Source organism: Epinephelus lanceolatus, chromosome 3 (assembly GCF_041903045.1).
Source record: "Epinephelus lanceolatus isolate andai-2023 chromosome 3, ASM4190304v1, whole genome shotgun sequence".
In the NCBI taxonomy this organism is placed as follows: domain Eukaryota; kingdom Metazoa; phylum Chordata; class Actinopteri; order Perciformes; family Serranidae; genus Epinephelus; species Epinephelus lanceolatus.
Window position 1 is genome coordinate 49,510,872 of NC_135736.1, and position 12,107 is coordinate 49,522,978.

The 12,107-nt window shown below is 39.5% G+C and overlaps 2 protein-coding genes across 4 annotated transcripts in view; both read left to right on the top strand.

Annotated features, from left to right (window-relative positions):
• The window catches only part of LOC117255657 (atlastin-2-like), a 32,430-nt gene extending 23,429 nt beyond the window's left edge, over window positions 1-9,001 (top strand). For 2 of the 3 annotated variants that reach the window (XM_078166715.1, XM_078166716.1), the window contains one exon: window positions 114-4,702. In XM_078166715.1, coding sequence (XP_078022841.1) covers window positions 114-224 — 111 coding nt within the window. In that variant the 3' untranslated portion in view covers window positions 225-4,702. Of the gene's footprint in view, window positions 1-113; window positions 4,703-8,875 lie in introns of those variants that run through there. The other variant, XM_078166717.1, reaches the window with a different exon arrangement.
• LOC117255646 (serine/threonine-protein kinase MARK1) overlaps window positions 8,977-12,107 on the top strand; it is a 35,344-nt gene continuing 32,213 nt past the window's right edge. Inside the window, exon 1 of the mRNA XM_033624766.2 lies at window positions 8,977-9,109. Within this exon, the coding sequence (XP_033480657.1) occupies window positions 9,059-9,109 (51 nt within the window). The 5' untranslated portion in view covers window positions 8,977-9,058. The remainder of the gene's footprint in view (window positions 9,110-12,107) is intronic.

A 12,107-nucleotide genomic window follows, 5' to 3' on the forward strand; every position in this document is an offset into this window, starting at 1 on the left:
GTTAATGATCTAAAGGCAGCAGTTAGAATTTTTAGCACGACTTTGGTTCTTGACTATTTCAGTATTCAGGGCTTTGCACTCCTCCAGCTAACCTCCTCCTCCTCTTCCTCCAGGTTTTCTCCAAACTCTTCGAAGTGGCCCGGAGTCGAGTACCTTTGGGAAGCCTGATCCCAGCGCCACGGCCCCGGCTCGCCTCAAACAACAACGTCAAGAAGAAAAACTAGCAACACGCCATCTTGTTCCCGTCACGTTTATCCCCCCTCTCCCTCACTCTCTGCTCGGTTTTGAAACAACGTCTTTTTAGGGCGGTTTGAGACGTGTAAATGAGTTTTTGTTCCCTGACTGTAGATGAAGGTTCCTCGCCGTGCCGGCTGTAGGTTTAAGGACTCGCCATAGACCCGGACGAAGCAGTGTGGTGTATTTTATTATTTGTCAGTGGGCGGGGTTAAGGTATTTATTGGTGGGAGGGGCCATTATTCTATCACCGAGGTTCATCCCAGGTGTGTGTTTGCCTGTTGGATGAAGACAACTCGACATTCCCATTTATGTGAATGTATGAATGAAGAGCATGACCACAGACCCTCCTCTTGGTTCCCCTCTCCTCCCTCCTGTCGTCTCCGTCAGGTTGGTTTCTTTTGCTGGGCGGCGTCACGAGGAGGAGTCACAACCAAAGTTTACAGCTTTACTTATAGAAGCTCTCAGACTGAGCGGACTGACAAACTGCAGCTGACGTTTCTAGGACTTCAACAACAGTTTGGTTTTTGGGAAATTTTACAGAATATCTTACTCAGAATCACAAACTCATGGATGTTTCTACATTTCTGTGCAGGAAAAGTGTGTGTTGGAACAGTCAGACTGATCGAGTTTAGCTTCATGTCTTAATGAAACTGAGGTGACTCCACTTGAGTTGACAAACACGCCTCCAGCTGTGAGGCTGTCGGAAACTCTGAACTTTTATATCCATTGAAATGACCTCTAGTCTGTCAGTGAGATCAGAAGAACAACAAAAATACTTGTCCATTGAGTTTAGTTTTGACCAAATGCCTGCGGTAAATGTTCACTTGTGCCTTGTTTTCACTACATGGTTTGACTCCTTTTACCTTTGGCACCATCTCCTTTTCGCTGCAGAAATGACCTCCTCAGTGTGGGCAGGACTCTCAGCTGATTGCCATAGTGACACCACGTGAAACTTCTGTGACATCACCTTTAACGCCACACTCCGCCAAAACAGAAGAACGTCTGCACCTCGTCAAGGTGCCTTAAGACAAATTCTTCAAATTTGGCACAAACGTCCTGTTGGACTCAAATGGACTGATTAGATTTTGGTGGTCAAAGGTCATGTCGCTGTGACCATGAGTCTGTCTCATTCTTGTGAACGTGATATCTCAAAAGGCCTTCAGGGAACATCCTCAGATTTGGCACAAACATCCGATTGGACTCGAGAATGAACTGATTAGATTTTGGTCCTCAAAGATCAAGGTCATTGTGGCCTGGTGTGTCTTTGCCTTGTGAGTGCAGCATCTCAACAACAATTTGACAAATGTCCATTCAGACTCAGCGATTAACTGATCCAGAATTTTGTGGTCAAAGGTCACTGTGACCTTGCTTCTGTCTCATTCTCGTGAGCGTGATATGAGAAGGCGTTAAGGAAATTTCTTCAAATTTGGCACAAATGTCCACTTCGACTCAAGGATGGACACATTACAATTTGGTATGTGAAGGTCAAAAATCCATATGCTAATTTGACAAAGTTTCACACAATAGTCCGACAGGATAAAATGATGACGTGATGACATTTTATATCAAAAGCTCAAAGGTCAACAACTGGTCTGAACGTGCTGTCATCACTTGACCTCACTACAGGACTCAGGTCATGTGGCAAACAGCCTAAACCTCACTGAGTAATTATTAGTTCAGTATGTTAGCTTAGCATTGCTCATTTTCATCAGTGGTTTTCTCAAACATGGCATTTTTAAATAGTTTTTTTACGTGGCTGTGGGAGCAGATAACAGGAAGTGTCTCCGTGCGACTTAATGTTTTAAATTTTGAATACGAAAATGATTGCGTGTAGTTAAATCAGAGTCCACAAGAGTTGAACGTTGTTGGCAGGTGCTTCAAGCTCTTGTGAATTTGCAAAAACATTCTTAGAATTTTAAAACCTGCTTCATATACAAACAGTTTTTTCACTCTGCGTTTTTGCAAACATTAGAAAACAAAACATGATTCTAGCCTGCACGTGGCTGACAAACCACAGGGGCAGTTTCCCACAGGCAGAGCTAAACTCTGCTCAAATCAGCGCTCAACGCTTTCTATCAATTCACTTATTTCAAATAAATATACAGGATTTAGACACTTACTGAAGTTCTCTACATGCTTGACTCTGCGTACAGTCTCTGTTCCAAACTAGACGTCCATGAGTTTGTCCGACTCTGTTAAAGTAGAGCTGTAAGTAAAATAAGCTAAATTTCCCATAAAACCAGCTGACCCTACAAGTAGCCAGCTCAATTACTTGATCATGTCATCTTTATTGATTTGTTTGTTATTTTCAGATCAGAAATGGCATCATGATTTTCAGTATTAACCTCTTTTTGTGTTTTTAATTTACTTTAAAGGTTCGCAGTTCAGATGGATCTCATGTCTGGAGTCAGGAACTGTTTATTCACGAACAGTCTATCCTTCTGTCACAGCCCCGGCTCTGTACTTAAAGGGACAGTTTGGATTTTTTGGTGTGGGGTTGTATGAGGTTCTTATCCACAGTTAGTGTATTACAAACAGTAGATAGCAGCTGGCACGCCCCCAGTTTGGAGAAGCAGCTAGAGTCCCCATTAAAGCTAAGTAACGCACTGCTGTGGACGGGGTCAGCAGCAAAACTTATTTTAGACACCATAAAAAAAACTTAATATCAGATGAAGTGTATGAAATATTAGGAATATTTTCACTGCTTTACTTTACTGTCAGCACTGAAAATAATAATACAGCTAGTTGGTTAGCCACCTAGTTCACCTCGCTGTTTAGGGTAAGTGCGGGACAGGGATTTAGCATTAGCTAGTTAGCATGAGTAATCAAGAATTAATGGGTAAGAGTTGGTCTATCATCAGTGTTATGTACTGTATTTTTTTTCTTTTATGAATAGGCCAATTTATCTTTGCTAAAAAAAAATGTTAGATTAATTTTATTGTGTGTTTTGGAAAAGAATTTGGAAAAATTTTGAAAAAAGAAAAAAAAAACACAACCTTAAATTAGAACTTTAATTCAAGTCCCAAACAATAATTTAGCAGTCCCTCGTGCAGTAACTCTGAGGGTCTCTTAGGGTCACCGACCTCCTGTTGAAGACCCAGGATTGACTGCTTTGCTGTCAGACAGCCCTTTCTGACAGGGAGCTGAAGCTGTTTAATCAGTCTATGTGCTCTCCGAAGCCAGACTCCATTAACAAAGACAGTAATTTTAGCTTGCACGACACAGGAGCTCAATCAGTGTGTTTCTTTGGTTAATTGTGCGACTCTGGTGAATCCCAAGTAACCCTTTAAAACACCGAAGTCATACAATAATAGAAAGAGACTAACTAATCGAGGCAGCGTCGACTAGTAGCTCCTGTTTTTGTCAATAGAGTCTGGCTTTAAAAAAGAGAGATAGCAGCCTCCTGTTGGAAAGGGCTGTGGGACAACAGGGTGAAGCAGTAGAAATATCCTAAACACCGTGTACTCTCAAACTGATACTGATTTTTGTAGGTGGCTAAAAGATGTTTTGTTGCTGCCCTCATACAAACCCGCCTCAAAAAAATCTGAGCTATCCCTTTAACTTACAAACATGAGATTGGTATCGATCGCCAACAGAGAAACTAAACACTTTGTACTATTCCTTAAGTCTTTAATAATGTCTGGATTATTATTTTTGGGATGTCTCATTCAACCTGGCAGGTCATGATGATGATCCTCAGTCCTCTGCCAGCGTTCACAGGATAAAGCCTTTAAATTAGTTCCTCCAGTCCAGTTCAGCTGAGACCTTGTAGATAATATTTAATTCTGTTATTTAACTCGAGTGTTATTCCCTCTCCGTCATTCCATCTTCATCTCCACACCTCTGAAGGACTGAACCAACGCCTCTTGTTTTTAAAGCACCAGAAGCTGTTTAGTTAAAACACTAAAAATCACGTCACCACCGACATATAACATGAGCACTTTGTTAAGATGGTGTCAGTGTTTCCGTTTTTAAAGCCAAAATCCGTGAATCGGATGACTGATAGGGTCATTCCAAACATCGACCTCATCACATCGTTGTTTTCCTGAATCCTGTATTCTCCATTTAATCATCATTCCATCCACAAACATCACCGCTGTGTGCTTTTTGTTTTTGTACAGTTTAGTTTTTTACATCCACACATAGGGCATGTGTATGAAATATATACATATATAAATATAAATTTTCTAGACCTTTTTGTAGCTGGAAGAACAACGGTTTGGGTGGTAGACCAGATTCAGCTCACTGGATGTAAAGGAATGCTTTCGTGATTTGTGGATATGTCTAATAAATTCCTTTTTATATATATATTTGTAAATTTAATCTTACATGAGCACTGCGATTCCACCCCCTGCTGGCAAAGAATGTTTATAATCTGGATTTTTTTTTCGTCTTCTGTTGCATTTTAAAGTTATTTTCGTTAATTTATTTTTCAATACAATATTAAACCAAACTCCTACAACACAAACAGCAGTGTCGTTCCCTTTCTTACACGTCTGTTGTTACGAAGAGTGGTAGGCTAGCCAACATTGTTAGCATGTTCAAGCAAATTAAGGCTAGCCAGCATCATTAGCTTGTTCAAGCACCAAAGGGTAGCCAACAACATGAAATGTTCAAGCTAATTAAGGCTAGCCAGCATTGTTAGCTTGTTCAAGCTAATGAATGGTAGCCAACATCGTTAAATGTTCATGCTAATGAAGGCTAGCCAGCATCATTAGCTTGTTCAGGCACCAAAGGGTAGCCAACAGCATTAAATGTTCAAGCTAATGAAGGCTAGCCAGCATTGTTAGCTTATTCAAGCTAATGAATGGTAGCCAACATCGTTAAATGTTCATGCTAATGAAGGCTAGCCAGCATCATTAGCTTGTTCAGGCACCAAAGGGTAGTCAACAACATGAAATGTTCAAGCTAATTAAGGCTAGCCAGCATTGTTAGCTTATTCAAGCTAATGAATGGTAGCCAACATCGTTAAATGTTCATGCTAATGAAGGCTAGCCAGCATCATTAGCTTGTTCAGGCACCAAAGGGTAGCCAACAGCATTAAATGTTCAAGCTAATGAAGGCTAGCCAGCATTGTTAGCTTGTTCAAGCTAATGAATGCTAGTCAACATGGTGGAATGTTCAAACTAACAAAGGCTAGCCAACATCGTTAGCTTGTTCAAGCTAATTAAGGGTGGCCAAAATTCTTATTTTTTTTAAATTTTAGATACTTTATTAATCCCCAAGGGGAAAATTCAATCTTTTCACTCTGTTCCAAGCCAAGTCCCTATGGACCTAGCTAGCCTAGCTTGTTAGCTTGCATCAGTTAAGAAAGGCTGGCCATTATTGTTAGCTTGTGCAGGCTAATGAAGACTAGCCAACATCATTAGCTTGTGTAAGCCAAGAAAGGCTTGTTAGCTTGTTCAAGCTACCGATATGCTTAGTTTGTTTTAGACTAATGAATGCCAGCCATCATCATTAGCTAGTTCAAGCTAATGAAGGCTAGCCAGCATCATTAGATTGTGTAAGCTCAAACGCTAGCCAACTTTGTTAGCTTGTTCAAGCTAATGAAGACTAGCCAACATCATTAGCTTGATCAAGCTAATGAAGGGTAGCCAACATTGTTAGCATGTGTAAGCTAAGAAAGGCTAGTGAACATTGTTTGTGTGTTCAGTCTACTGATTGCTAGCCAACATGGTTAGCTTGTTTAAGCTAAAGAAAGCTAGCCAGCATCATTAGCTTGTTTAAACTTGTGAATGCTAGCAAACATCGTTAAATGTTCTAGCTAATGAAGGCTAGCCAGCATCATTAGCTTGTTTAAACTTGTGAATGCTAGCAAACATTGTTAAATGTTCTAGCTAATGACGGCTAGCTAGCATCATTAGCTTGCTCGAGTTAAAGAAGGCTAGCCAAAAGCATCAGCTTGATCTCCAGCCAGCATTGCTAGCCATCAGTCTACAGAGGGAGAGAGCAGTGTTTGAATGTTACAAGTTCATGGTGCCAGAGTATATAAAAATAATAACACCTTTAACAAAAATATTTTGATGCGTTTCCTGTGTTGTGTGTTTACAATTAAGTCTCTTAAAAAATCTGTTCCAGTGTTGGTTAAGAAAATATTTAACTTTTTTTTTTATTTTTTTTTTTATGTTGATCAGCAGCTCAAGGGTTTTTTCTTGGTGCCTTTTAGATTGTTTTATTTTATATGGCTGTTTATGAAAATTAATTTGTTTCAGTTTGATTTTGATTTTGTGTGATTTGTCGAAGTTCTTCTGTGACTAAATGTTTTTGCTGCAGGACTCTTAAATATCTAATATCTCTGAGTCTTCTCTGGTTAAAATATTCCTAATTTAATTCATTTTTGAAAACAATAATTTTTCTGCACCTATAAGCCGAGAGACTAAACTGGTTCTTTAATAACCAGCTCAAGGTTTCTAAACAGTCTTTTGTTACACACAAAGTGAACTCTGACTTTTTTTCTTCTGTCTCAGTCTGAATGTGTTGAACTGGAGGGAGATTCAGCACCGATACCTTTATTGGATTTGATTATAGAGAGTGGGGAGCTGATCACAACAGTGTTAACTATTTATTATGATTTAGGAGACAAATAGAGAAAATATATTCATCATGTTCATATCTGCACACACACACACACACACTTCATGTAAATTCATTTATACTTAAATCGATTAACTTGTTTATGATGTGTATTTACCATCAAATGAATCAGTTTTAAGTGACTGGTTATATTCAGATTTCACCATTATCTTCACACGATTAAAAATGATGTGCACATGAAAGTTTTTGTAAAATGAAGAAGACAGAATGCAGCAGAGCAGAGGAGCCACCAGATGGCAGCAGGATTCAAAGCACGCTCTAATTGTTATGAACACAGATATATTACAGGAATATTAATACAGTGACTCTGCAGGTAACAGAAACAACATTTATATATGTGTATTTATTATAAAGATACTTTCATCCTAATACAATGCCATGACATCATAAACTAACAGGTGATAACATATATCAAACACTCAAACACGTTCATTTTAAAATAGAATATTAAAAAAGTCTGTTGCTTCTACTGGAGAAATTCTGCAGGCAGCTTCACCTCGACTGCTCCTTAAACCAAACCAGACCAAACAATGACTTCAGCACTGATACATTTATACAGGAATAAATAAATATATTAAAAAAATACAGAAATAAAAACATCAGAAAATTTAATTTTGAATAAACACAGACATAAACATAAATAAACACATGTATAAACAAGTATACAAGTAAATACATTTAGAAATAAATACGGAAAAAAATAATCTATAAATAGGAACTGAAATGAATAAATGTATAAATAAAGAATAAATAAATACATATGTAAGTTTTGAAACAAATGCAGGAAAAAATAAATACAGAAAGAGGTGAATGTAAAATTAATTGTATGAATGAATGTATAAATAAATTAAGAATAATTGTTTATGAATACATAAATGAAAAAAAATAAAGTAAGTAAATAAATGTATCATTTAGTGATGAAAAAATAAATAAATTCATTAATAAATACTGGAAAAAAATAAATACAGAAATAAGTAACTATATAAATGAATTAAGGAATATAAATAAATTCATAAGTAAACAAATGTATAAATAAATACAGGAATAAATGAATGAAGAAATAAGACCAGGTATTCATAAATATTTAAGTAAATAAAATAAGAAATAGATACAGGGAAAGAAACGCATAAATAAATGAATGTAAACTAAATAAAGAAACAGAAATATATAAATAAGAATATTTAAATATAGTATTATAGATACAAGAATGAATAAATGCACAAGTAAATAAATGTATGAATAAACAACTAAATAATAAATAAATAAATATGTAAATATATAAATGCATAAATGTATAAATTACAAAACAATTAAATCAATAAATAAACGTGATAATTAAACAGGACATGGATTTAAAAAGCATCTTATTTATTTATTTATTTATTTATTTATGTGCCCATATGTTAATGAGGTAAGGTCATAACCTTTGTGTATTTCTTTCTTGGTATTTATTCCAAAATTTATTTCAGCACGTTTGTATTCTTTTATTTATTTATTTCCTTAATTCATTCATTCATTCATTTATTGATACTGTAATTTTTCTTTCTCTTTTGTCTTTATTTTTGTTAACTTTTGTTTTTGAGTGATTAAGTACTAACACAGTTGTGTAGTAATAGATTACATGAAGGAACTTTCTCTTGTGTTGATTCACCATTAAAACAAAATAAAATACTTGCGTTTGAAATAAATATGAAAATATAAACGGAGCGTGTTTTAGCAGGAAGCAGCTGAGGATGCTGGGATATTTTTAGGATGACGATGATGAAGATGAGGATGACGAGGAGGAGGAGCTCTGACGTCATGGTTTTGTGTGTGTGTGCGTGTGTGTGTGTGTGTGTGTGTGTGTGTGTTTTGTAGCTCCGCAGTGTCGCTGTGTGACATGACAAACCGCTGGAAGCTGCAGGGAGGATTCTTACTGTAATACTTCTTCACTCCTCTTCTTCATCCTCCTCCTCCTCCTCGTCTCCTTCCTCCTCTTCTTCCTCTTCCTCTCCCTGTCTTTCTGTCTGTCTTTGTCTCCATGCGGGTCTCTCTCCCGCACCAGCGCAAACAGCGGGCCTTCCTGTAGCCGCCGCCCCGGCCTCCCTCGCCCTCCGGCCGGTGGAGCCTCCCAGCTGAGCCCCGCTGAGGTGGCCTGGTTCCCGGCGAGAGATGCTGTAGAGCAGCCGGCAGACGAGATGCTTGTCCCGGACTGAAGAGAGCAGATAGCCGCGGAGGGAGCAGGAAGATGTCCGGCAGGATGCCTCTGACCCCGGTGAGCGAGAGAGAGTCTGAGCAGGTAAGGCTGCTTCAACCTCTGATTATTGATTATTGATGGAGTTTACTGTGTTATTTTAAAATGGAGCTGTTTTTTTATGATTATTAGACATTTGTGATGTTTTATCATTGATGTGGTTAAATTATTTTGATTTTCATTCTAGTTTTATCACTAATGAAGTTGTATTATTTATTATTTTATTGATGAGGAGCTGATGTAATGAACAGTCTGATCACACTGATTGATCCACATATTAGTGCCTGGCTCATACTGTTAATATGTAACTACAGTGTGGCTGATGTCCACCATGATGACATGATTCATGTCTCAGAATTAGCTGGAGGAAGGTGTTAGAGGGTCTCCAACTGTCCGTGAGAAACTCTGTGGCCCCAAACGTACGATTACACATGAGGCCCTTTCACAACAACAAGGCCTTAAAGGGATAATTTGGACTTTTTGAAACTGGGCTGTGTAAGGGCCATCCGCGTCAGTGTGTGGCTGATTACGATGGCTGATTAGTTTGTCCGTTCTGGAGAACGGACTGTAGAATCATGGCGGTGCAGCATGGTGATCTCTGTAGACCACGTTCTGCTCCCTTTGTAGAAACAAACGGCTCATTCTAAGGAAACGAAAACACAACAAGTCTTTTTTTCAGGTGATTATACATCAAAGATTAAAGCAGCGATGATCAGGCCCTCGCACCTTCGCACAACTCAGGGGTGCTGGCAGGATGCCACCTGATGCTAGCCTGGTTCCAGACCATAGACCCCACCCACTCAACTGAGTAGGCTTGCATCTCTGGTCTGGCATACTGCAATGAATTTGCGATTTATCTCGTCCAAACGATGGACAGACCAATGAACGCCGGGGGTGGGGGCGGGTCTAGCGATTAGCCAATCAGCGCCACGCTAATGGCGACCGCTACAGATCCTACAGACCACATTAACAATGCTATCAAGGTATTTCGCCACTACTACTACTACTACGACCAAATTAAGGAAGCTGCTAAACTGGATTTAATGATGATGCAGCTGGGCGTGCACGACAACGGAGACATTTTAAACGGGCAATGCTCGCTTGTTTTCGGCACCCCCGAGGCATGGATACTAATGACGTCAGATTCTGGGTGAGTCGTTGATCTCTACTGATTGGTTAGGGAAAAATCAAATTCCCTCCCCCTTGTAAATCGCCTTCAATGGAGGCGATGTCAGACTGAAGGTTCTGGGAGCTTCAGTCTGACGATCAGGCTAACCTGATGCCGCTGTTTATTTCTGTGAAAGTCAGACCCTGCACTCAGGAGTGAGGTGGTTTATCCTTCAGAGTGTGGGCATTTGGATGACTTGTTCCACATTTTGTACCACTGTCTGTGTCCACTATGTGGCGCTGGAGAACACAGTAATTACACCTCATGTTGCTGTAAGTCAATTGATGATTGACAATTGAAATTTCTGACAAGTCTTACTTCCTGGTGCGAGTAGGTGGCACAGTCACCATGACACCTAATGTGCATTAAGTTGGCTTCGGACCTGGAGCCTTATAAAACGCAAAGTTTGGGGCAGATTGGACCATGTACGCTGGAGTTACAAAGCACTTCCTGTTTGGTGGCAAACACGGTCACATGGGTTTGGGAAAACTCAAGCTGTGAGCAACTTTTGACGTCCAAGGTCTTAAGATGGTCCAGACAAAATTTCACGTCAGCCGGATCTAATCTGTAGGAGAAGTTTGTTCAAGTACGACGCCTGGAAAAGGCCAAAAAATGCACCAAAATGACACATTAAATTCAAAATGGCTGACTTCCTGTTGGGTTTAAAACATGGCTCCAAGATGCTTTTTTGTACATCTTAGGATGTTACATATGCCTACCAGTTTGCAAACTTCTATGTGAAATGTACTGCAGGGGCTGCTTTGTTGAAATTTTATAGATGGCGCTACTGAGCTATTTTTTGGCAGCCAAGCACGAGAACCCCCCCCCCCCCCCCCAAAATATTTTTATTTATCAGATGTGATGTGTGTGCAGAGTTTCACGAGTTTTTGAGTATGTTACGCCCCTCAAAAATGTGATTCATTCGAAGAAAGAAGAATAAAAATCCCTTGGATTTCAACAGGGTCCTCGCACTGCGCGGCACTCAGCCCTAAAAACAGACTGATTATATTATATTCCATTTCTGCCAATATAACCCCATAAATACTACACACTGGAGCTGTAAATTCACGGCCCAACTCCTGGCTCAAATATGTTTTGCTGCTGCCCCCGTCCACAGCAGGACATTGCTTTGCTTTCTAGGTGGTACTCCTGCCTGTTTCTCCAAACCGGAGACTAGAAACGTTGTTTTAATAAATTAACAGATCGTCTTCGATCTGTGTCTGGAGGTAAAGATGAAGACCAGAGTCAGATGGAAGAACTTGAAGTCCATCTGTGGAGTCATGGAGCAGGAAGCTGCTGTGTTAATACAAGAAATATTTGCTTTGATTATCTTCGATGATCTACGACAGCTGGCAGTATGTTTGAGTAGAGAGTGATGTTGAAGTTTAATGTTTGGAGTTGTGGATTGAACACATGTGGAAGTATCTATTGGCTGTGATGTTGTGGACAGAAGTCAGTGGATGAAGTTTACCTTCAGCTGACCCACGGTATTTTGGTGTTTTTTCTTGAGTTGTCTGTAGAACAGTTTGATGTTTTAATGCCTCATGTGAAAAGAGTTTTCGGGTCTTTGGGTTACTCTCTGGGTTACTGGGTCTTTGGTTCTTGGGATCGCAAGGTCACTGAGACTTTGGATGTCTGGGTCTTGGAGTTTTCAGGTCATTGGGTCTTTGGTTCTTTTGGTATTTGGGTCTCTGGGTTTTTAGGTCTTTGAGTTTTTGTGTCTTTGGGTCTCTGGGTCTTTGAGTCTTGGGATTGCAAGGTCTTTGAGATTTAGAGCCTTTGGCTCTCTGGGACTTTTGGTCTCTGGGTCTTTTGGTCTCTGGGACTTTTGGTCTCTTGTTCCTGGGTCTTTGGGTCTCTGGGTCCTTTGGTCTT